The sequence below is a fragment of the Schistocerca americana genome, chromosome 10 (assembly GCF_021461395.2).
Source record: "Schistocerca americana isolate TAMUIC-IGC-003095 chromosome 10, iqSchAmer2.1, whole genome shotgun sequence".
Lineage (NCBI taxonomy): Eukaryota > Metazoa > Arthropoda > Insecta > Orthoptera > Acrididae > Schistocerca > Schistocerca americana.
The window spans coordinates 104725387-104750289 of NC_060128.1; the positions used below are offsets into that span (position 1 = coordinate 104725387).

At 40.1% G+C, this 24903-nt stretch overlaps 1 protein-coding gene across 2 annotated transcripts in view; it reads right to left on the reverse strand.

The window, feature by feature from the left end:
- LOC124552731 (proteoglycan 4-like) overlaps positions 1 to 24903 on the reverse strand; it is a 225140-nt gene that overhangs the window by 98995 nt on the left and 101242 nt on the right. Inside the window, exon 7 of one of the 2 annotated variants that reach the window (XM_047127073.1) lies at positions 14659 to 19015. The exons of the other annotated variant lie outside the window; for it this stretch is intronic. Coding sequence (XP_046983029.1) covers positions 18965 to 19015 — 51 coding nt within the window. The 3' untranslated portion in view covers positions 14659 to 18964. Of the gene's footprint in view, positions 1 to 14658; positions 19016 to 24903 lie in introns of those variants that run through there. 2 annotated transcript variants of the gene reach the window in all.

Genomic DNA, 24903 nt, shown 5'->3' on the forward strand with positions numbered 1-24903 from the left:
AATAATAATGCAATGTGTTTCATTGTGTTAAAAATGTTTTGTACTGACATTAGTGATACGTTAGGGTCATGCTTTGATATTGAATACGATTACAATGATGGAGACAACGACGAAGATGATGTTGATGATTTTGATGTTATACAAGTCAATAATGGCAGGATCCAGCAAATACTGCAATTCTCCTTTAGTTGTTATAATACTTCCTTTTTGTGTGGAATTTTGCCTGTGCAAATATGATGTTTACCCCAAGCCTGGGATATGATCTTTATTTGTAACATTTTGTTAAACACAACTTTAATTGGTCATAGAAGCAAATCTTGAACTTATGGTATGGTGTGTAGTATGACAGCACGTGTATTGTGCAAAATTTTAATTATCATGTAATCGGAAAAACGGAAGGGAACAACAGAAAAGCATTAGGTGTATATCTCTGCCCCTGCCTACCCCATCACATTCTGCAAAAGGTAAGCAAGGTGTTTGTGCAGTCCTATCGCGTCGATTACACACCGGCCAGTGCAGTGCCGTGAAACGACATCAAGAAGGCGCTGATCCATGCACCAATGGAAAGAGCGAACAGTGCCACACCTCCAGCGACACAATAGTTCTGTGCCCCCTTTCAATGATGACTTAATCAGCCGCCCATCGCCGGTCAGAAGAGGTCAGTCACAGTCTTCGAGAGCATCGGTACAAAGTAACAGGATGATGATATGTAGCCTGCATTCTCTGAGTAGTTGTTGTTGTTGTGGTCTTCAGTCCTGAGACTGGTTTGATGCAGCTCTCCATGCTACTCTATCCCGTGCAAGCTTCTTCATCTCCCAGTACCTACTGCAACCTACATCCTTCTGAATCTGCTTAGTGTATTCGTCTCTTGGTCTCCCTCCACGATTTTTACCCTCCACGCTGCCCTCCATTACTAAATTTGCGATCCCTTGATGCCTCAGTACGTGTCCTACCAACCGATCCCTTCTTCTAGTCAAGTTGTGCCGCAAACTCCTCTTCTCCATAATTCTATTCAGTACCTCCTCATTAGTTGTATGATCTACCCATCTAATCTTCAGCATTCTTCTGTAGCACCACATTTCGAAAGCTTCTATTCTCTTCTTGTCCAAACTATTTACCGTCCATGTTTCACCTCCATACAGGGGCACACTCCATTCATGGCTACATTCCATACAAATACTTTCAGAAAAGACTTCCTGACACTTTAATATATACTCGATGTATACTCTTCTTCGGAAACGCTTTCCTAGCCATTGCCAGTCTACATTTTATATCCTCTCTACTTCGACTATCATCAGTTATTTTGCTCCCCAAATAGCAAACCTCATTTACTACTTTAAGCGTCTCATTTCCTAATCTAATTCCCTCAGCATCACCCGACTTAATTCGACTACATTTCATTATCCTCGTTTTGCTTTTGTTGATGTTCATCTTATATCCTCCTTTCAAGACTTGTCCATTCCGTTCACCTGCTCTTCCAAGTCCTTCGTTATCTCTTGACAGAATTACAATGTCATCGGCAAACGTCAAAGTTTTTATTTCTTATCCATGGATTTTAATACCTACTTCGAATTTTTCTTTTGTTTCCTTAACTGCTTGCTCAATATACAGATTGAACAACATCGGAGAGAGGCTACAGCCCTGTCTGTGAGTAGTAATAGTGTGTAATGTAATTGCACAGGAGGCACAAGAAGCAAGTTTCGTTTCTTTTCTTTTTAGAAATAAAATGATTAATTAATATTAAAAGCGTGATGTACAGTCATTTTGGATTCCTGCCATGGCCCATCTCAACTTGTCTCCTCTCTTGTTTGTCTCTGTACTGACTCCCACAGTAGTCGACACAACGGTGGCCAGTTCTTAACAACAGAAGTATTGTCTTTTACAGATATGGCAACTGTTAATGGCAATATAACTGGTTAACTACATTGACGAGCCATTGTGAGAGCACATGGAAATCAGATATTTGTGTTTTTTTTTATATTTATGATAAGGGACCGGGCATACCAATAGAAGAGAGGACTGATCGACATTGAGAGGAGTGCCGAAGAAGATATCAGAAGAGCAGAAACCTTTAGACAGATCGAAAATAAGGAGGAGACACCAGGTGGCCTAGAAGTTTCAGATACTTGAGCAAAGGAGGGAGAACGCTGTGGAGGAGGCCAACTGACAAGGACAGAAATCGATTGTGGTTCGTGGGGCCGGGAGAGTAAGTACAGTGCATGAAGTTCAGAACTCAATCAACATAAAGCAGTAGGGTGCAACTCTATTTAAATTGCAGGCCGAAGTGGCCGTGCGGTTCTAGGCGCTACAGTCTGGAGCCGAACGACTGCTACGGTCGCAGGTTCGAATCCTGCCTCGGGCATGGATGTGTGTGATGTCCGTAGGTTAGTTAGGTTTAATTAGTTCTAAGTTCTAGGCGACTGATGACCTCAGTAGTTAAGTCGCATAGTGCTCAGAGCCATTTGAACCATCTATTTAAATTCACTGTAAAATCGACTCAAGTGTAGGTGATTAGTATGGCAAGCTGTATGGAGGACTCAGCTGTGTTAGAAAGCGATAATGGGGTAAGCAGTAAATCACTGGTTGGAGTCTCGTGATTGTCCTTTTTTCATCTAATTTTTTACTTTCGTTCCGAACACTTGAATAATTTACATATAAAATTTATCAAATATATTCTAATTAACGGATATGTAATCATCACTTGTTACGAAAAATGCAAATACTTTTATTTTCACAAGTCCGTCTTGATCACAAAGTATAAAGAAGTGTAAAGAAATCTATGTGATCAAGACGGACTTGCGAAAATAAAAGTGCTAAAAATAAAATGAGCGCGGGCTTACATACAGACTTTATGTCTTCAATTGATAAAAATGCAATTGTCCTTGCTTCTAATTACATATCACACAAAAAATTTCAGTTTTCATTGGAAATATGAATTCTTAAACATCGATATTTTATAAAAGACTGTCAATAAATTTGCAATGAATTTTTAATTTAAACAATCTTTAATAACAATCTGTTACAAAATATCGATAATTAACAATTTAAATTTTCAAAGGTGCACTATGCAATTAGAAATAATTAGAAGTGCATTTGCCATACAAAAATGGATATAAGACATGTGGTAATTGGCATTTATTTCATTAATTGTGTATTTAAACTATGTAAGTATTCAAACTGATCAATAAAGCAAAAAAAAAAAAAAAGATTCGAACCAGCAATCCATTGCTTATCGTATTACCATTCTCCGACACAACCGAGTGCGCTACCTGGCATGCCGGAAAACTTGTCAGTTAAAGTTCCTCGAAAATTTTCAAAGTCGATTTTCTCGATAATTTTTGATAGTTACATTGAACTGCCTTTGAGGATTGATATTTGAGTTCTGAACTTAACGAAACATAGCTATAAAAATTAGCTGGTTAATAGTAAGAGTTTCACACTGAGGCTTCCAGACAAACTTAATTATGTACGTATCTTACCCATTCACAGAATTGAGAATTGCGATGATTTTTGCCTGTTATCTGCATTGGTACTGGCAAGACATCGGTCCCATAGATTCCAAGACTTTTGAGAATGTTTGAATTTCAGGTTATTGAAATCAATTAACAAATGACAAAAAAATATTTTTTCCTGTGTCGTGTGATATACACTGAAGAGCCAAATAAACTGGTACACCTGCCTAATATCGTGTAGAGCACCCGCGGAATTGCGTAAGTGTCGAAACACGATGTGGTTCAAATGGCTCTGAGCACTAGGGGACTTACTTCTGAGGTCATCAGTCCCCTAGAACTTACAAGGGAACCTCCCCATCGCACCCCCCCTCAGATTTAGTTATAAGTTGGCACAGTGCATAGACCTTGAAAAACTGAACACAGATCAATCGAGAAAACAGGAAGAAATTGTGTGGAACTATGAAAAAATAAGCAAAAGATACAAACTGAGTAGTTTATGTGCGAGATAGGCAACATCAAGGATAGTGACAGCTCAAGAGCGCCATGATCTCGTGGTTAGCGTGAGCAGCTGCGGAACGAGAGGTCCTTGGTTCAAGCCTTCCCTCGGGTGGAAAGTTTAACTTTTTATTTTCAATTTATGTGACAAACGCTTATGTTTTCATCACTTTTTTGGGAGTGATTATCACATCCACAAGAAAACCTATATCGTGCAAGGTAGAAGAATCTTTTTACCCATTCGCCAAGTGTACAAGTTAGGTGAGTCGACAACATATTCCTTTCATGTGACGCACATGCCGTCACCAGTGTCTTATAGAATATATCAGACGTGTTTTCCTGTGGAGGAATCGGTTGACCTATGACCTTACGATCAAATGTTTTCGGTTCCCATTGGAGAGGCACGTCTTTTCGTCTACTAATCGCACGGTTTTGCGGTGCGGTCGCAAAACACAGACACTAAACTTATTACAGTGAACAGAGACGTCAATGAACGAACGGACAGATCATAACTTTGCGAAAATAAAGAAAGTAAACTTTCCACCCGAGGGAAGGCTTGAACCAAGGATCTCTCGTTCCGCAGCTGCTCACGCTAACCACGAGACCACGGCGCTCTTGAGCTGTCACTATCCTTGATGTTGCCTATCTCGCACATAAACTACTCAGTTTGTATATTTTGCTTATTTTTTCATAGTTCCACACAACTTCTTCCTGTTTTATCGACTGATCTGTGTTTAGTTTTTCAAGGCCTATCGAATGTGCCAACTTATAACTAAATCTGAGGGAGGTGCGATGGGGAGGTTCCCTTGTTAGAACTGCTTAAACCTAGCTAACCTAAGGACATCACACACATCCATCCCCGAGGCAGGATTCGAACCTGCGACCGTAGCAGTCGCGCGGTTCCGGACTGAAGCGCCTAGAATCGATCGGCCACCGCTGCCTGCAAACACGATGTGGGAAGGACTCTACTAAAGTCGGAACTAGTGCTGGCGGGAACTGACATCACGACTCCTGCAGGGCTGCCCATAAATCCGTGCCGGCCGAAGTGGCCGTGCGGTTAAAGGCGCTACAGTCTGGAACCGCAAGACCGCTGCGGTCGCAGGTTCGAATCCTGCCTCGGGCATGGATGTTTGTGATGTCCTTAGGTTAGTTAGGTTTAACTAGTTCTAAGTTCTAGGGGCTAATGACCTCAGCAGTTGAGTCCCATGGTGCTCAGAGCCATTTGAACCATTTTTTTGAGCCATAAATCCGTAATAGTACGAGGGCCGGAGATGCAGGTGATCAGACAGGTTGCTTACGTATGTGTCACGTATCAGATTCGTATCTAGACGTATCAGGGATCCCGTATCAATCCATCTACACGTGCCATACACAATTACACAGCATCGGCCAGCTTGAAGAGTCCCCTGCTGAGATGCACGATCCGTGGATTCATGACCTTGTCTCCATACCCCGTACACGTCTATCCGTCAGATACATTTTGAAACGAGACTCGTCCCACCAGGCAACAAGTTTCCAGTCATCAACAGTCCAGTATCCGTGTTGACGGGGCAGGTGAGGCGTATAAAGATTTGTGTCGTGCAGTTTCAATGCTACAAGAGCGGCTCCGAAAGCCCGTATCGATGATGTTATGTTGAATGGTTCAAAATGGTTCAAATGGCTCTGAGCACTATGGGACTTAACATCTGAGGTCATCAGTCCCCTAGAACTTGGAACTACTTAAACCTAACTAACCTAAGGACATCACACACATCCATGCCCGAGGCAGGATTCGAACCTGCGCCCGTAGGAGTCGCTCGGTTCCGGACTCATGCGCCTAGAACCGCTCGGCCACCGCGGCCGGCCCTATGTTGAATGGTTCGCACGTTGATATTTGTTGATGGCCCAGCATTGAAACCTGGGGCAATTTGCGGAAGGGTTGCGCTTCTGTCACGCTGAACGATTCCGTTCGGCTGTCGTTGGTCCCGTTCCTGCAGTATTTTTTCCGGCAGCAGCGATGTCGGCAGTTTGATGTTTTATTGGATTCCTGATGTTCACGGTACACTCGTGAAACGGTCGTACGGGAAAATCCCCACTTCATCGCTGCCTCGGAGATGCTGTGTCCCATCGCTCGTGCGCCGACTATAACGCCACGTTCAAACTCACATCTTGATAACCTGCCATTGCAGCAGCAGTAGCCGATCTAAGAACTGCGCAAGACACTTGTTGTCTTATATAGGCGTTGCCGACCGCAGCGCCGTATTCTGCCTCTTTACATATCTCTGTATTTGTACACGCATGCCTATACCAGTTCCGTGTAATTACAAATGGTCAATTTTCTAATGTTCTCCCATTACGGGTAGTGCGAAATGTTTGTTGTTTCCAAATTTCGTAATTCTACGTCAAGGAGGAGTACCGTATAGGGTTTAATGAGTGACATAAATTCCAACCTGACACGTCTACCTGTTCCTGTGCAAAAGGGTTTTCAACCGCCAGAGAGACAGACAAGCAGGTGGACGGGCGATGAAGTGACCCTGTTTGGGTTCTGTTTTGACCTATTGAGCTTCGATACCCTAAAAATAAAGAAAATCCGTTCGATGGGTGCTCTCCTTGTGAATGTCTCTTGCTGGCATTGTGGCCATGTAAGGCAATAAGTATAGAAACAGAGCAGAGGCAAATGTGTGGTCATTCTAGTGATAATGAGGTCTGTAAATAGAAAAATACATTGACATAAGCGAGACTGACAAAGGGCAGACTGTTATGATGCTGTGACTGAAACAAGCATCTCACGAACAGTGAAGCTGGTAGGAGGTTTGAGTGATACTGTCATGAACATCGATGAGGATCATTCAATAATTAATGCCCCACTTTTTTTCTCATAACACATTTATTGTTAAGAGTCAGAATTTGGTGACAATATACATCAACATGTTTTGTCCATGTCCTATCTTTCTACGTAGTCTCCATCACGTTCTATGGCCGTGCGGCGACGTTGTGGAAGAGCTTACATTCCCTCGTAGTAAAAGCTGTTGTCCCGTTGATGTAGCCATGTTTTCTCTCGTCATCTTCAAGATGCGTTCCCCGTAGAAAATCTTTAACTGGCACAAAGAGATGAAAGTACGAGAGTGCCACGTCTGGACTGTAGGGTCGATAAGACAATGATGTCCAACCCAATTTGGCGGTGTGTTCTCGGGTTCTCAGACTTGTGTGTGGGCGTGCATTATCGTGTTGGAGCAAGATTTCTGCTGGATTCTATGTCCGATCGAACACGTCGAAAATGGTTCGTGAGTTTATTGAGAGTCTTCACGTACGCCTCTGAATTGATCGTTGACTCTCTTGGCATCACGACCACGAGAATGACGCCATCACAATCCCAGAAGACTGTCACCATGACTTTTCTGGCAGAGGGGGTTGTCTCGAATTTCCTCTTTTGTAGTGAACAAGGATGATGCCGCTCCGTGGACTGCCTTTTTGTTTCAGACACAAAGTGGTACACCCAGCTTTCGTCCCCCGTAACGATCCGTGACAGAAAGGCCTCTCCGGCGGCCTCAAAACAGTCCAGCAATTCAGATAAAATGGCCTTTCTTTGAATCTTGTGGTTCGCTGTGAGCATTCGTGGAACCCATCGTGAGCACCTCTTTCAATATCGGAGAGTCTCGATCATTGCAGACGCACCTCCAATGCTGACCGATAACTGTAGAGCCAATTGTCGAGTTGTGATGCCCAGGTCGGCACGAATAATGGCATCTGCACGAGTCAGCACGTCTGGAGCAGTGGCTGTGACAGGATGTCCCGAACGTGGCTAATCGTGGAGCTCTGTTTCTGCATTTCCTGAGGCTGTGACTTTTTTTTACCCATCGCCCAGCAGTACTCCTAGCAACTGCAGCAGCGCTACACACTGCACACAAACGGTTACGGATGTCGACCACAGTTTCTTTTCCTGCACACAAGAATTCAACAACAGCACGCTGTTTGTAACGTGAGTAGACGCCATTTTGACGCTGTGCTACGGCTCTGCCATCTGCCAGAACGGTTCGTAACCTCACCGGTGCGCGCAACGAACATCAAATATGAAGCACCAACAAGGACGTTTGACTATGTTCATTAATGGCATTTTTTAATGTGCGGCGTTACTAATCGAACGACCCTCGCGCTTATAGTGACTGAACAAGCGCGAATCTACGAGGGTGAGTCAAATCAAAACCTTAAATACTTCTTTAAATATTATTTATTGTGTAGAAGAGGTACAAAGCTGTATCACTTTTCAACGTAATCTCCCCCACGCTCAATGCAAGTCATCCAGCGCTTGCAAAGTGCATAAATTCCTTTAGCAAAAAATTCTTTTGGTAATCCGCGCAACCACTCGCGCACCGCATGGCGTACCTCTTCATCAGAACGGAACTTCTTTCCCCCAATTGCGTCTTTGAGTGGTCCAAACATATGGAAATCACTTGGGGCAAAGTCTGGTGAGTATGGTGGATGAAGACACTCAAAATGCAAGTCTGTGATTGTTGCAACTGTTGTACAGGCAGTGTGGCGCCTTGCATTGTCATGTTGCAAAAGATCACCTGCTGACAGCAATCCAAAAAAAATGGCTCTGAGCACTATGGGACTCAACTGCTGAGGTCATTAGTCCCCTAGAACTTAGAACTACTTAAACCTAACTAACCTAAGAACATCACAAACATCCATGCCCGAGGCAGGATTCGAACCTGCGACCGTAGCGGTCTTGCGATTCCAGACTGCAGCGCCTTTAACCGCACGGCCACTTCGGCCGGCCAGCAATCCACGTCGCTCTGATTTGATTGCAGGCCGCAGATGATTTTTTAGGAGGTCTGTGTATGATGCACTGGTGACAGTGGTCCCTCTAGGCATGTAATGTTCCAAAATGACGCCTCTTTCAGTCAGCATAACCTTCCCTGCTGATGGTTCTGTTCGAAACTTCTTTGGTTTTGGTGATGAGGAATGGCGCCATTCCTTGCTCGCTCTCTTCGTTTCCGGTTGGTGGAGGTGAACCCAGGTTTCGTCCCCAGTAACGATTCTTGCAAGGAAGCCGTCACCTTCTCGTTCAAAGCGCCGAAGAAGTTCTTCACAAGCATCAACAAGTCGTTCTCTCATTTCAGGAGTCAGCTGCCGTGGCAACCATCTTGCAGACACTTTGTGGTGTGCTGTCCCATGACAAATGTGTAAACATGCTGCAATGTCAATCAGTGTCTCTCAGCGGTTTTCCTTCACTGTGGCTTCAACTGCTGCAATGTTCTGTGGAGTCACAACTCGTTGTGCCTGACCTGGACGAGGAGCATCTTCCACTGAAGTCACACCATTTGCGAACTTCCTACTCCATTAGTAGACTTGTTACTGTGACACACATGCATCACCGTACTGAACCTTCACTCGTCGATGAGTTTCAGTAGGTTTCACACCTTCACTACGCAAAAACCGAATAACAGAACGCTGTTCTTCCCTGCTGCAAGTCGCAAGTGGGGCGGCCATCTTTATACTGATACTGCGACGGTATGTGTGCATCTGCACTATGCTGCCACCTACAGGCCATTCTGCACGCTGTTTGGAGCACGCTTACCAACTTACAGGATAATGACGCGAAATTTCGATTTGTTATTACAAATTTAAGGTTTTCATTTCACTCACCCTCGTAGAAAAAAGCAACATGGTGTTGGGTGTTCACACCTCGTCACAGAAAAGCAGGATAGGTGATGATGTGCGGTAAATGTAACGACAGAATGCAATGCGGGTGAAGGCACAAGTGGATCGGAACACACTGTCCAGCGGACAACGTCTAATATTGGACTGCGTAGTAGATGACGCATACGTGTGCCCGAGTTGACCCGTGACGTCATTAACTGTAGAGGTCATGGGATTATCGACACTGGATTCAAAAAATGGTTCAAATGCTTCTAAGCACTATAGGACTTAACATCTGGGGTCATCAGTCCCCTAGACGTAGAACTACTTAAACCTAACTAACCTAAGGAAATCACACACATCCATGCCCGAAGCAGGATTCGAATCTGTGACCGCAGCAGCCGCGTGGTTCCAGGCTGAAGCGCGCAGAACCGCTCGGCCACCGCGGCCGGCCTTTCGACTCTGGGCCACAGATCCTTTAAAACGTGTTGACTGGTCGTAAGTTCCGCGTTTCTTGTAACACCAGGTTGATGGTTGAGTCTGGATGCAACATACGAGGTGCATTCAAGTTTTTTTTCTAATTAACTACTCACCCGAAATCGATGAAACTGGCGTTACTTCTCGACGTAATCGCCCTGCAGATGTACACATTTTTCTCAACGCTGACGCCATGATTCCATGGGAGTGGCGAAGGCTTCTTTAGGAGTCTGTTTTGACCACTGGAAAATCGCTGAGGCAATAGCAGCACGGCTGGTGAATGTGCGGCCACGGAGAGTGTCTTTCATTGTTGGAAAAAGCCAAAAGTCACTAGGAGCCAGGTCAGGTAAGTAGGGAGCATGAGGAATCACTTCAAAGTTGTTATCAAGAAGAAACTGTTGCGTAACATTAGCTCGATGTGCGGGTACGTTGTCTTGGTGAAACAGCACACGCGCAGCCTTTCCTGGACGTTTTTGCTGCAGTGCAGGAAGGAATTTGTTCTTCAAAACATTTTCGTAGGATGCACCTGTTACCGTAGTGCCCTTTGGAACGCAATGGGTAAGGATTACGCCCTCGCTGTCCCAGAACATGGACACCATCATTTTTTCAGCACTGGCGGTTACCCGAAATTTTTTTGGTGGCAGTGAATCTGTGTGCCTCCATTGAGCTGACTGGCGCTTTGTTTCTGGATTGAAAAATGGCATCCACGTCTCATCCATTGTCACAACCGACGAAAAGAAAGTCCCATTCGTGCTGTTGTTGCGCGTCAACATTGCTTGGCAACATGCCACATGGGCAGCCGTGTGGTCGTCCGTCAGCATTCGTGGCACCCACCTGGATGACACTTTTCGCATTTTCAGGTCAGGTACTACAGCACTCGAGGAGCAAGATAGTGATGTTCCTATCTCGGGGTCAGGGATTTTCTCTGCCTCGTGATGACTGGGTGTTGTGTGATGTCCTTAGGTTAGTTAGGTTTAAGTAGTTCTATGTTCTAGCGGACTGATGACCATAGATGTTAAGTCCCATAGTGCTCAGAGCCATCTGAACCATTTTTTTGTTCCTATCTTTGTCATCAAATACGGATGAGCTACCTGATGGAACACATTTGGGATGTTATTGGGCACCAGCTCTGTTCTCACAAACCAGAGGGATGTAAACAGTACGAAGGGATAAGGTGAAGTGAGGAAGGAAAATGCAGACTGCAACAGCTTGAACGCGCATAATCAGGGAGATGGACTATGAACCTCATCCCAGATGAGCCCATGAGTTGGAATTTATGGGATTTGTGTGCCCTGTACATAGACGTGTGGTGCTACATACCTCCGGACACCTGCCAAGGACTTGTCGAAGCCATGTGATGCAGTATCGCTGTTCTACTGAATTGCAAAGGTAGAGTCAAGACAGTACAGAGTAGATGGTCATAATATTTTGGCACATCAGTGTATATCCTCTTGCTGCTGTGGATGAGATAAATACTGAGCTCCAATTCGGTTACTTTCTAGTCTTGCCCTTGTATTCAGTAGGGTGACCAAAGAATCCAAGAAATGAGCAGCTGTGATGGACCAGCTCAGTGTAAAGTTGCAGTAACCACTAACAGTGGCTGACATGAGGAGTATGTGAAATCAGTTTTCAAAACTGTGAAGTTTTGTTACAAAATGTTCCATGGCAACTTACAATGCTGTTTTCGCTTTTGTAAAATCATTATCCATTTTCTAAAGACCTAATTGCCTGAAAGTGTGTGTGCTATTCGTTTTATAAGTTTAAATGCTTTTGTTCTTGCTGCAATCTATATTTATTTTGTTACTGATGTGCTTCGGCTTTTACATTAAAGCATCTTCAGTGCATTTAATCTAGAATACTAATATTTTCTTTTTATTTGTGCTACTTATATATTAGAAAACAGCTTACATAAAATTGTTGCATTAGTAAGTTATTACTAATAGTTTTTTCTGAAGAAAACCTACTTGCATTTATCAGCTGTACAACTGTTTGTTTATTCTCTACCTGTCTCGATTATTGTGATCATCTTCACAGGATAAAAACAGTGTACATCAATGGATGAAACATACATTTTCGCCACATATGATCCAACCAAATGTAGAACATTTATAATTGTCGTAACAGTCTGTCTTAACACGCACAGTGCCTTGGCACAATTATAGTACTACACACTTGGTGATAATCACACTGAATCACTTTTTTCTCTGGCTGTGAATCCTTGGATCCAATCACAGATTAGAGTTCACACACTAGCTTCACTGATTAAACAGCGACCTATTTTCACGTCATGCTGTTTGTTTTGTAGATATCAAATTTGATAAACTAGCTGCTGTGGAACACTACTATTGATCTGGAATGAACTGCAGGCATTTTCATTAGAACTGTTGTAATTGTTTGTTCAGTTCACGTCTTTTTTGACAATTTTTACATAAATGCTGCCAATAGAACATGAGTTCTCCCTCTGCTTCTCTCTCTCTGTCTGTCGTGTGTTACTGTATGTATGATATGCACATGCATATGTTCAGGGTTTTTTTAATACGGGGTGCTCAAAAACTTCCCGCAGTGCCGTATGATTGTTAGCCGCGTCTGGCGTATGCCGCAGTGAATATACCGAAATGAAACTCAGTGAAATCCAAGTTATTAATTTATTGAATATTCATTCTTACTTACAAATACCCCCCCCCCTCCCCCCCCCCCCCCCCCCCCCGTTGTTGAATACACGATTCAATTCGTCTAATCATTTTTCCAAACGCAAGCTATAACATTTCTTCTGTAACACAAGCAGTGAAAGTGGATACTGCAGTTTTCAATTGATCGATGGATTTTGGACGGTTTTTATAGAGAGCTACTTTCACTGCACCCCAGAAGAAAACGTCAGGTGGTGTTAGGTCAGGCGATCGTGGAGGCCAAAATCCCTGTGAAATAATGCGATCACCAAAACATCAGCAAGCAGTGACATCGAAACGCGAGCTGTATGCGCGGTTGCACCGTCTTGTTGAAACTAACCGTTCAGTATTTCACTTAACACAAGTTCTCCTTTGAAAGGGTACAGAATATCACTGCAGTATTGTTGTGCGTTTATTGTTTCGTTGAAAAATATGGGACCCACAATCCGACGTTTAGAAATTGCAATCCAAACTCCTATTTTCACATAATGAAGTGGTCAATACACAATTGATTTGCAGTATTCCACATACGAGAATTTTTCGAGATGAAAACCGGATAAATCAAACCACGCCTCATCAGTGAAAAACGTTTCATTAAGAATATCCGTTCTATTTTGTTGAACGAAATTTTTGAACTATTGGCAATAATGCAGTCTCTGGCCATGATCAGTATTTTTCAGTTCTTGCACGACTGTCACTTTGTATGGGAAAAGTTTTAATTTTTTCCTTACAGGTGTGTGGGCCGTTCCGACACTAACATCGATTTCCTGGGCGAGTTTTCTTGCGGACTAGTTCGGACTCGTGGACATTTTATCGGAAATATCGAGTAGTTTATCCTCAGACAAAACTCTAGGACGACCACTTCTCGGTGCATCTGTCACTGAAACCGTACTTCGAAATTTGTTAATCAAATCTCGCACAGTATCGCGAAGTGGAAGTGTTGTCTCCGGGAAAACTGAATTAAATGTTTGACGAACTGAAACTGTGTATTTACCGCCAGCTTTGAACACCTGTTCGACTAAAAACACACGTTCTTCAATGACAAAAACTAAACAAACGAACAAAGGAACTGAACTTAAACGTTCACGTCGACACGTATCGACACACACCAACGATGCTACTGACGCTGGCTGAGATAAACAAAACAGTGGAATGTTGGGAGAGTCCACTTGAAGGGAAGTAATCCAGGCAGGCGAACAATCATACGGCACGCGTGGCTAACAATCATACGGCACTGCGGGAGACTTTTAGAACACCCCGCACAATACAAATGTTAATATTATGTTAAGACAGTTGGGTTTGTGGGATCGTGGCTAGTAAGTGAGGGAATTTCTGCAAATTACTGTAGCTCTGAATGGAATGTTCAGCTTGCAGATTTTTCGGTGCCTTCGGAGGATGGGTGCGGTTGGATTATTCCATATGAATTTTCTTTTTTCCCTGTTATCCAGTATATTGTCTACAATTATTTGCCTGTTTTTGTCTGAAACCTGTTTGTTGAATTTGAATTTAATTTTATAATATTATTTTGTGAGATGAATTCTTGTGGTTTGTGAATTTATTGTTCTTTGTCTATAAAAAGTACTGCAATTCTACTTGCCTAAGGAATGTAAAAGGGGAAACACCTATGCAAGACAAATATAGACTGCAGCAAGAGAAAAGGTGTTTCAATTTATGAAACCAATATTTATATATGTGCTGTGTAAAATGGCTATACTAACACACAGTTGTTGTTATGGATAGTTCATAGCATTATTCACAACAGCTTAGCATAGAAATGCACTGCTGTTAATTACTGCAACATTATTCTTACCTCAATAGTTAGCCAAGTACCCAGATGACGTGGATGATGGCTGACATTTGTACTGACAGTTTTGAGCAGATGACATAACATCTAAGATGTGTGGTTATTCCGAGGAAGTTTTCCACAGTTTGTTAAAAGACACGTCTTGTATTATTCTGTGTTTATTATGACAGATTTTCAGCTCAGTAACACTCATTGTATATACATGAAAGTACTTACACTGCGATTAAAAATATATCACTTAAGCGACATTCCAGTTTCATATGCTAAGTATTTCAAAGACAGATTAGGTCATAAAGCTGATTAACTAAGTAAAAGCAACATATGAACAGTACATATATAACCCTATAGTCAATCTCGTATTTCTTACTTACAGGCTAGTCCAGACTGCAAGATCCATTACCATTATGTATAAAAACTAGCATTGTTGCCAAGTGCACAATCGCTTCCTTAAATTACGAATGTATCACCAATTCCTCCTGTATCCCACATGCGCTTTCCCTGTATCTTAGCATTTCCTGACATATCACCTATTTTGTTATGAAAGTGAAAAAAACAATTTTATTAGCTAAGTCGTTTCTACCTAAATAGCACAGGAATGTTGATCACAAAGAGTGAATCATGAGTGGTGTGGATGGGGAACAGGCAAGGAAGGAGGTCAGCTAGTACATAAGCTACACTGCTCCCATCTAGGTACGAATCGTGTGTACAAGCTCTAGTGTTTAACTCTCGCCACTTCCGAAAGACAGGCAGGGCTTAGGATTCACAAGTAACGAGATTATCTGTTCACATTAACAGTTGCCTCATACAGATGTCTTCAAGAAACTGACTTGATATAACTGAATAGTCATTTCGCATCCTACTTTCTGTTACAAGGGTTTTGTGGTAGCATCCGACATGTACAGTAGCGTTTAAAATGTGGCGTTTGTCATTTCTGCCGACAAAGCTTAAAGCTTGATAACTTGGGTGGAAACAGGAAGTTGCCAAAAGCCGAGAAAATTGTGGTAAAACCTAGAGGGCCAACGGAATTGATGTACTTGTGTCAGCAAGATTGTTCAAATAATGTAATCTTCCAACTAATTGCGATTTAATTCATCATAACAATGAAAAAACATTTTTAGTAGAGAGCATAGGCTGGATAAGTTTTTACTAATTGTAAGTAACCCAAGCATGAGGGGGCATATATCACAGCTATTACGTGAATTAAATGTGATCGGTCTTCGTCATCTGAAGATAGTACACAACATTTTTCAACTTAACATCTAATTCCAGATAAACGACTTTGCTGATAAAGGTCCCCAAAAACGATCAAACAAATTTTCTAATTCTGTGTGTTTGTCAGATTATTTGGCGATAGGCTGCATTGTTCGATGTGTTTGTCAAATAAAAAGTACCTTTGATGTGTTTGGTAGAAATTCGGACTGATGCTTTATTTGACCAAAAAGTTTAATCATTTAAGTTTGCATTCGTCAAGCAAAAGCAAGTTGCTTGGCAGATCTCAGAAATGGCAAACTTATACAAGTTGATGTTTCTCTGTGCATTTTGAGTGAAAAGGAATTTTTAAAGATACCTCAAGCTTATAGATAATCGTTGAGCAACTAGAATAGATTTCTACTGACCTGTCTCTTCTTTTCCAATAAGGGAATGAAGTAATTCTAACAAGAGTCTCACTGTCCATTCAGAGAAAATTAATGTAGTTATTAGATTCTGTTCATAATACTTTCTATAGTAGATTTTAGTGGTATATTTATCTTTCAGCTATTCCTTGCACCAGCATTTTGCTTTCTTTTTCTTTGTGTATAGTGCTAAAGTGAATGTCAGAAATGCTTTGTCAGTGCTAGCAGTCATTCCTACCTCTGTTAAAATATTCTGTGATTCAGTAAGTACCACACCACGAGAACTGCTCCAAAAGTGAGATTGTAAGATGATTTGTGCATCTACAATCCACGGAAGAAAGCAGAAAATTTGACAAACAAGTGTGATAGTTCATGGGGACCTTAAGTGGCAAATTATTGTATTCCTTAATGGACTACAGGTCATTGTGTCCTCATTAAGAGCTGATAAAATCTGATCTATGAATTGGGTTCAGTGCAAAGGAGAAATATGGGGGTATTAAAAGACATTGAACATGTTCCTCTACATCATGACGACACAGAAGACTTCTTTTTCACACAGAAAATCGCTTTTTAGGAAATATCTAGACATTTCAGGGCAGATTGATAACTATTCTAACTGAATAATCTGTATGGAAATCTTGCTGACAACATTTTCGTAACTGAATGAGACCCGCCAGTAGTGTGTGTTACACACAAATTTCTTGGCTATCTGTTCTGCATAGTATGGTAATTGCTTCAGGAATGTTTCTTTTGTCAGTCATCCTCGCAGTGAAACGCAGTAAACAATTATATGGAAGAAACGGTCTTCACACGACACAAGTGAAGAGACATATTAAAAGAGGCTCTCCATATCGAAGAAGGGGAATTTTCATATTACGTATTACCATTACAGCGGTATGGGTACTAACATACGAAATCTACATTGGGAGGAAGTGCGAACAGCCGATGTTAGCCTAACTCTTACATACAACTCATAAGTTTTCGTTACTAGTAGCTACATTTCCATAAAAAACTTCTATCACCTAACTGGTTTTTGATAACAATATTTTTTTCTGTTGCAGCTTATCTTCTGCAAGTGTGTAATCTGCTGTAAATACAATGATGGCACGGCCCAGAGAATACTGAGGTTCATTCAAAACTCATTCATAATGTTTTTACTCATCAACTTGCGAGATAGAGACATTTACCTTTTTTCAGGAAGCCTACATCTTAATATGAAACAGATAAGCAATAGATAACTACCTGGATAACACTGATAATTTTTTTGTAATGCAACACGGTTTCACTAGTTAAATAATCAAAGTGTTTCCCAACAAAAACAGTATTTTCACAAACACCACATACTTTACATAGCACTTACATTAAACAGATAACACAGTTACACTTGTTAAACAATTAATTGCCAAGAATTAGTTTCACTCTGCCAGAGATAGACAACTGGTTGTTATTCTGGAAACCTCAAAGCATTAGTACAGAACAGTTACAACGCGTCACACTCAAAGTTTCTTGTATTAGATGCCATCCATCACAAACATTTATAACGTACTGAGAGTGAAACATATTAAATACTATCTAAATACATTCATGTGTGTGATTAAATTCTTAGAGCTATGGTAAGAATACATTTGGAATACAATGCTCACAACTGAGTTTTAATTCAAGTGATTTCCAGGTTAAAATGTTTAGTGATCTCATAGATTTAAAACAAATGTGACATTACATAACTGCTCAGTTGACTAATAAACAGTTAATGTTCTTTCCCTTTTATAGCAAGTAAACTTGTGACTGACGTGGGTTGTGTGTCTGCTTCACCAAATATCCTTACGATTATAGGATGAACTGAAATACAAGTCACTTTTAATCAATAATTTTCCTTCAAATATTTGTTCTATGTACCATCGTTGTCTGCGTTTTTAAAGGGGTTCAATAAACAGTTGTCTTTTGGAACTAAACTACTGTTAGCTTTATTATAGCTACAGCACGACAGGCATCAGCTAGTTTCTTCTCTCCTTTTCTGTGAATTTGTTTGGCAATAATCAGAAAACTGAGTAATGGTGTAAGTTATGAATTTAGTATCCGAGTCATATTCTATTCAGTTAATACATGATGTACTTATTGCAAGGCATTTTTCGACCTCTCCTCACCATCACCTGCATTCCTTAAATGCTACAAAACTTGTCATAATGTTACCAGAGAACATGAAATTACATTACCAAGGCATATTAGCCCACTGTCGAGTTTATAAAGAAAGTAAGATCCATGAAAGGTACAATAGGTGTAAGGTGTGCCAGATACGATTGTATGTGTTGCTTATCTAAGAGACATTCTTATTAGCGGTGGCACATTGATGATTCTGATTGCAATAACTCCTAAGGTTAATTCCAATAATTAGGTCTAACTGGTTTTACAAATACTTCACAAGCAGACTGGTATAAAATATTTGCATGTATTGGATGAAGCACATCTAAATTACTGGAAGAAAAGTATCAGCAGTATTTTCAGTTCCAAAAAACCGAAAATGTCTATTAACACACCCCAACATGCAAAAAATTCTTTCATCGATGGTTATATGATTACTGAGGAAAAAAGTTTTGAAATTAACACATGGAAGTCCATCATCATCTACATAATTTATGCTGAGGTGTCAGCCAGTAAATAGTTTATCTGCAGTGAGGCTTGTGTTTCCGTGTTGTTAATAACGCCATTTTTGATGTCATTCAGTTTCGTTAGTTTGACTGTTTGTTTGTGGTTATTTTGAAAAGAAGGAGAGAACGTTGGAGGTGTGGCATCATCTGGCCCATTGCTGGGCAGCCATTGGCTCTTCCATTTCCGTGCCTACGTTACACTCACGTCGCTGGAATTCCCATCCAGGGAACTGGCAGTGTTCTAAATGGGCAGAAAGGTAAAGCACACATCAGACACAAACATAAACCACAAAAAACCCTCACTAGCACTAACAAAAACAACACACACAAAAAAGTAGCAATGCTTTACAAATAAGAGTGGAAAAATTCTAATTAAGTTTCACATCTTACTTTTGTTAGAGCATCACTTTTGGTTGTGTTAGGACAGTATGTGCGAGGAAATTTCTAGGCACTTGGTCTCACAAAAAGAGGGAGAATATAGTATTACTGTTATCAGTCTGAAACTTATGCTCTCTCACAGGGCAGCATGATGGTATGGCTTCTGGATGTACTGATGGTACTGACAAGGACATTTTATGGAGTGGCCTTCTTCAGTTTTCTTTTGTACATAGAGGATTTGAAGTTCAGCACCTGTACATTACACTCCTAAAACAGTATGACGCAATTCTAGAAGAAAAAAAACTGGAAAAATCGCATCTGACAAGTTGAAGATATCCAGGATTTAAAAAATTTACACTATCTTGACAAATGTTTTACAGAGAAAGCAAAGAGAATGATATGGTTTGCATGTCACACCTAAGCTTATTATATTTACAATTTAATAAATTAACAAACTTTTACACAAATAACTTTCACCTAGAACAATCTTGAACAAATTATTCATATCATTAACATAAGTACCACATATTCACTTTCTTGTGATACATGTAACATTCTTATTTTAGGGAAAATTAATTTTCTGTGACTACTGTTGCAATTCTACTTTTTAACTTCTGTAATTTACATCTAGAAGGAGTACAGATAATACACTAAACATCAACAAGCACCCTCGGGAAAATGTTTTGCAAGAACAAGTCTAAATTCATGTTTTTTTTCAAAATAAATATTATATTCTTGTGAACACAAATGTCCACTGGCGTTGTCTTCCTTTTTTTCTTGATTGTTCATTTTATTTTTTAACCTAATTCCTTGCTTACTTAAGTAATTTGAAGGGTGTATTGGCAGTGTTTAAGTTTTGCATCAATATTTGCCATTGTTTTAATTGACTGGATTTTAGCTAGGAAATGATTTGGCTAACATAGAAAAAAGGTCACTGGTAGCTGAGTGCATAGCTTATAAGTCATATAATCACCAGGTTCATATTTCCAGTATTGCTAGTAGCAACTTTTTTAAAATTGTATTTATGTTCCATATTTATTATCAAATAGAAATTATAATTAACTAATACTGATGCACAATTGTTAATGTTTAAAAACTAACTGCAAATTTTTTTACAGTTATGCAAAACTTCAAATAGCAAATAATTTATTTTTTCTAGCAACTGAACAGTGGTATTGATGTGTATGTGTAAATATATACATATCTATGACTTAAGAATGAGACATTTCACATCTGTATAAAATTTTAATTTATTATCATGTAACCTGTAATTAAAAACAAAAAGAATATATGGTTCAAAATTTCTTAATTAACATATCAAATTGATACTAAATATATAACTAAATGAACACACAAAAGTTGCTAGTAGCAAGAACAAGTGTAGACACTCTGTGATTATAAGACTTATACATTATGCACTCAGCTGTCAGGGTACTTGAGAAAAAAAAATGGAAATGGCATTTACTTAACAACTCTTGGAAATGTTCTGATTTTCAAAGATGGCCGTGCACAGGCAAAGTGACAAGTCCAGTGAGCGATCAAATGGTGTAAATTGCCCTGGAGATGACCCCATCACAGGTTGAAACCAGTTGCGGCAAAATAAATAATGTGATTGTGACTGTCATTTTGAATAATTGACTATAAAGATGATTTAATCTAGTTTGTTCAGAATTGGGTCATACTGATTTGGGGAATTTACGTCCATGTACTGTCCTTCAAATTCTATAACCTTGAAGAAAATCAAAGAGGGCCAGCCCTAAGGTTCCTTGTGAAATATGGCAGAATTATTACTTTTATTGCAGTATATGTGTTTGATATTAATAGTAACTATTCGATAATTTCATAGTAACATAAGAAATATCAGGGTTTTGGTACCTTACACATTGCATGGTGTTGGGGAAAATGATAACCTTTCACTATGAACATAATACAAATAAAAATGTGTTTATCTATGTAGTTGTCTATAGAGAAAACAAAGTATAGTAGTAAAAGTTGCACATCATATGCAGTCTATACCAAAGACATTAGATTTCAGAAACATGCACCATGTTACATACATACTTACTACCTTGAAAAATTGGCTGAAACACTGATTTTATGATTAAATTGTTTCATGCAAATACAATCTGACATTTTTGTTCTCCGATATTATCAATGTATCTATGGTAGCAATGACAAATTTCATATTAAATCTGGTGGTAAGGATCACTGCAGTATGTGGACAATCAATCTAGTGTTTATGCAGGTGTGTCATAGAAAGAAATCTGTCAGAACTTCCAGGCTAACTTGGGAAAAGTTTTCAATCAACATGCATCATAACATTTTGAAAACAGAAAGTAACATTTGTAACTATAAAGGTAAATATTGGAGAGTGGCTTCCTAAAAGTACTTGAAAGCAGTATAACCATACTTGAGAGTCATCATGAAGTGACTGTGAGGATAAATGAATATGTAATGTCTCAAGTAAGAAAGATGTGTATCTAAGCCATAGTCATTTCAAGCAAAGGAGAGGTTAAACAGTGTTCACTCAGGTGTGGTGATCCTCTGGTTGTATGCTGCAATTTAATGTCTTTTTTTTATAAAGTGACTAAATTAACATACATCATAAATTATATTGTATACATAATATTAAACAAATAGATAACAAGTTCCATTTGTAAAAAATAGAGAAGAAACATAATGGTTCTCATTTTCAAAACAGCTTTTCTTTAAAGCCAGTAGTGTAACAATGAGAAATGCTCTGAAAATATCCTGTATTGCTGAGTCATTAGACATACTGAATGGTAGGAATGAATCACACTAGATGTAACTGGGTATTGAAAATACAAATTAATAACATGGCAACAAGTAGTACAAATAGTATTCCACAACCACTAGATATTAAAAAGAACTCGGCTTTCGTTTTAGGTACATGAGGGTAAAGACTACATTTAAGGAAATTTTGAAGTATTCCGATGCAAGAGTAATCCATCATTATGTAAAGTAATAGTATTCATCACTTCTACTGTGTATTTTTCTATGCAATAATAAGAGACTTAAGAAACTTATAAGGCAGAAAGTATTTGCTATTGTGATAACTAAATATGCACGATGCAGTGACAAGTATACATGCAAAAAATGTATGCATTCATTCTTCAATCAGGTTATGCACCAACTGAAATTATATTCATCAACAGTTATAAAATGGGAGCAGTGTACAACTTTGTGATAAAAATATTGTAAGTGAGTTTGTGTAAAGTTGCTTTCATAGTAATTCCATGAAGAAATGTTAATTCATAATGTACCATTATGAAACTCCCATGAGAAAATGCAATTTAAAAAAGAATCATAACTCTAATGTTCCTTGATTGAGCTACATTAGTTGTTAGTTGTGTCTTGTACACTATTCATTTAAGGTGAAGTCATGTACACAATAACTGCGACAGTTTTGTTTTACACCTATGTCAGGCAGATACAAAACGTAATCATTTCATAAAACATTTACTACTACTACTTCTACTAATAGTTCCTTCGAAATGAAGCCATGAACACCAAGAAATTCGTTATCATCTGCCTGTGAAAAATATTCTTCATGGGTATACATCCATGACTCGTGGGTGCAAACTGTGGGTGAAATGCAGATTCTGATGATCTACTTCGAGGTAGGTTTGAGGAATACGAGCGAAATTTTTATGATGCATTTTACTCTAATTTTTGTTCTGCATGTTCGTCTGACATACACTTGAAACTACCCATACTTGTTTCACCAACATGTTTCGTAAAAACATTATCAGTGGCTGAAGGATTCATGACGAATAGTTCTCTGCAACTCTGTTTACTTCATTTGTTGATTAAGTTTACTAACTTTCATATGTGTAAAAGTGGCAGTTTTTCTAAATTGTATGAGAATTTTCAGTAGCATTCAAGGATCTTTACAAATGGTCGACATTGGGCTTTGATGTTACACGATTCCAATCTGGACATACTTGTAAACATACTGTTCCTACGCACTGTAATAGTACAGTTATAAGACCAGGCAGTGTGGCAGCCGTTTTAATGCCAAATTTATTAAACACGGCTTCTTTTTGGAGGCAAACATTCAGGGGGCTTAAGCAGTTCGTGACAGTATTAGTACTTGGAGAAGTGTGTGCACACAAAGAGCAGAAATTATTCATAGTATGGCTGAGAGTGTATAAAAATATTTTTACGTGTTACATATGTGATTGGCGTTTGGAGTGACAGTCTGTGGCAATGGTGGGAGCAATAACTTGATGAAGCAGTCTGTGGTGGAAAGATTAGTAAACTAAACAGCCACCGCAACTCCAGAGAGCGGCGAAGATACACCATAAAATTTACTACATCATAAAAGAACTTGGCCACAACGGACATAAGAATCAGGCTGACATCAAAATAAGTGTCCAAGGAATAGAAAAGCAACTGAAATCACTGAAAATAGGAAAGTCCACTGGACATGACGGGATACCAATTCGATTATACACAGAGTACGCGAAAGAACTTGCCCCCCTTCTAACAGTCGTGTACCGCAAGTCTCTAGAGGAACGGAAGGTTACAAATGATTGGAAAAGAGCACAGGTAGTCCCAGTTTTCAAGAAGGGACGTCGAGCATATGCGCAAAACTATAGGCCTATACCTCTGACATCGATCTGTTCTAGAATTTTGGAACATGTTTTTTGCTCGCGTATCATTTCTGGAAACCCAGAATCTACTCTGTAGGAATCAACATGGATTCCGGAAACAGCGATCGTTTGAGACCCAGCTCGCTTTATTTTTTTCATGAGACCCAGAAAATATTAGATACAGGCTCCCAAGTAGATGCCATTCTCCTCGACTTCCGGAAGGCGTTCGATACAGTTCCGCACTGACGCCTGATAAAGTAAGAGCCTACGGAATATCAGAGCAGCTGTGTGACTGGGTTGAAGAGTTTTTTGCAAACAGAACACAGCGTGTTGTTCTCAATGGAGAGACGTCTACAGATGTTAAAGTAACCTCTGGCGTGCCGCAGTGGAGTGTTACGGGACGATTGTTTTTCACAATATATATAAATGACCTAGTAGATAGTGTCGGAAGTTCCGTGCGGCTTTTCGCGGATGATGCTGTAGTATACAGAGAAGTTGCAGCATTAGAAAATTGCAGCGAAATGCAGGAAGACCTGCAGCGGATAGGCACTTGGTGCAGGGAGTTGCAACTGACCCTTAACATAGACAAATGTAATGTATTGCGAATACATAGAAAGAAGGATCCTTTATTGTATGATTATATGATAGCGGAACAAACACTGGTAGCAGTTACTTCTATAAAATATCTGGGAGTATGCGTACGGAACGATTTGAAGTGGAATGATCTTATAAAATTAATTGTTGGTAAGGCGGGTGCCAGGTTGAGATTCATTGGGAGAGTCCTTAGAAAATGTAGTCCATCAACAAAGGAGGTGGCTTACAAAACACTCGTTCGACCTATACTTGAGTATTGCTCATCAGTGTGGGATCCGTACCAGGTCGGGTTGACAGAGGAGATAGAGAAGATCCAAAGAAGAGCGGCGCGTTTCGTCACAGGGTTATTTGGTAAGCGTGTTAGCGTTACGGAGATGTTTAGCAAACTCAAGTGGCAGAGTCTGCAAGAGAGGCGTTGTGCTTCGCGGTGTAGCTTGCTGTCCAGATTTCGAGAGGGTGCGTTCTACTTACACCTCCCAAGGAGATCACGAATGTAAAATTAGAGAGATTCGAGCACGCACGGAGGCTTTCCGGCAGTCGT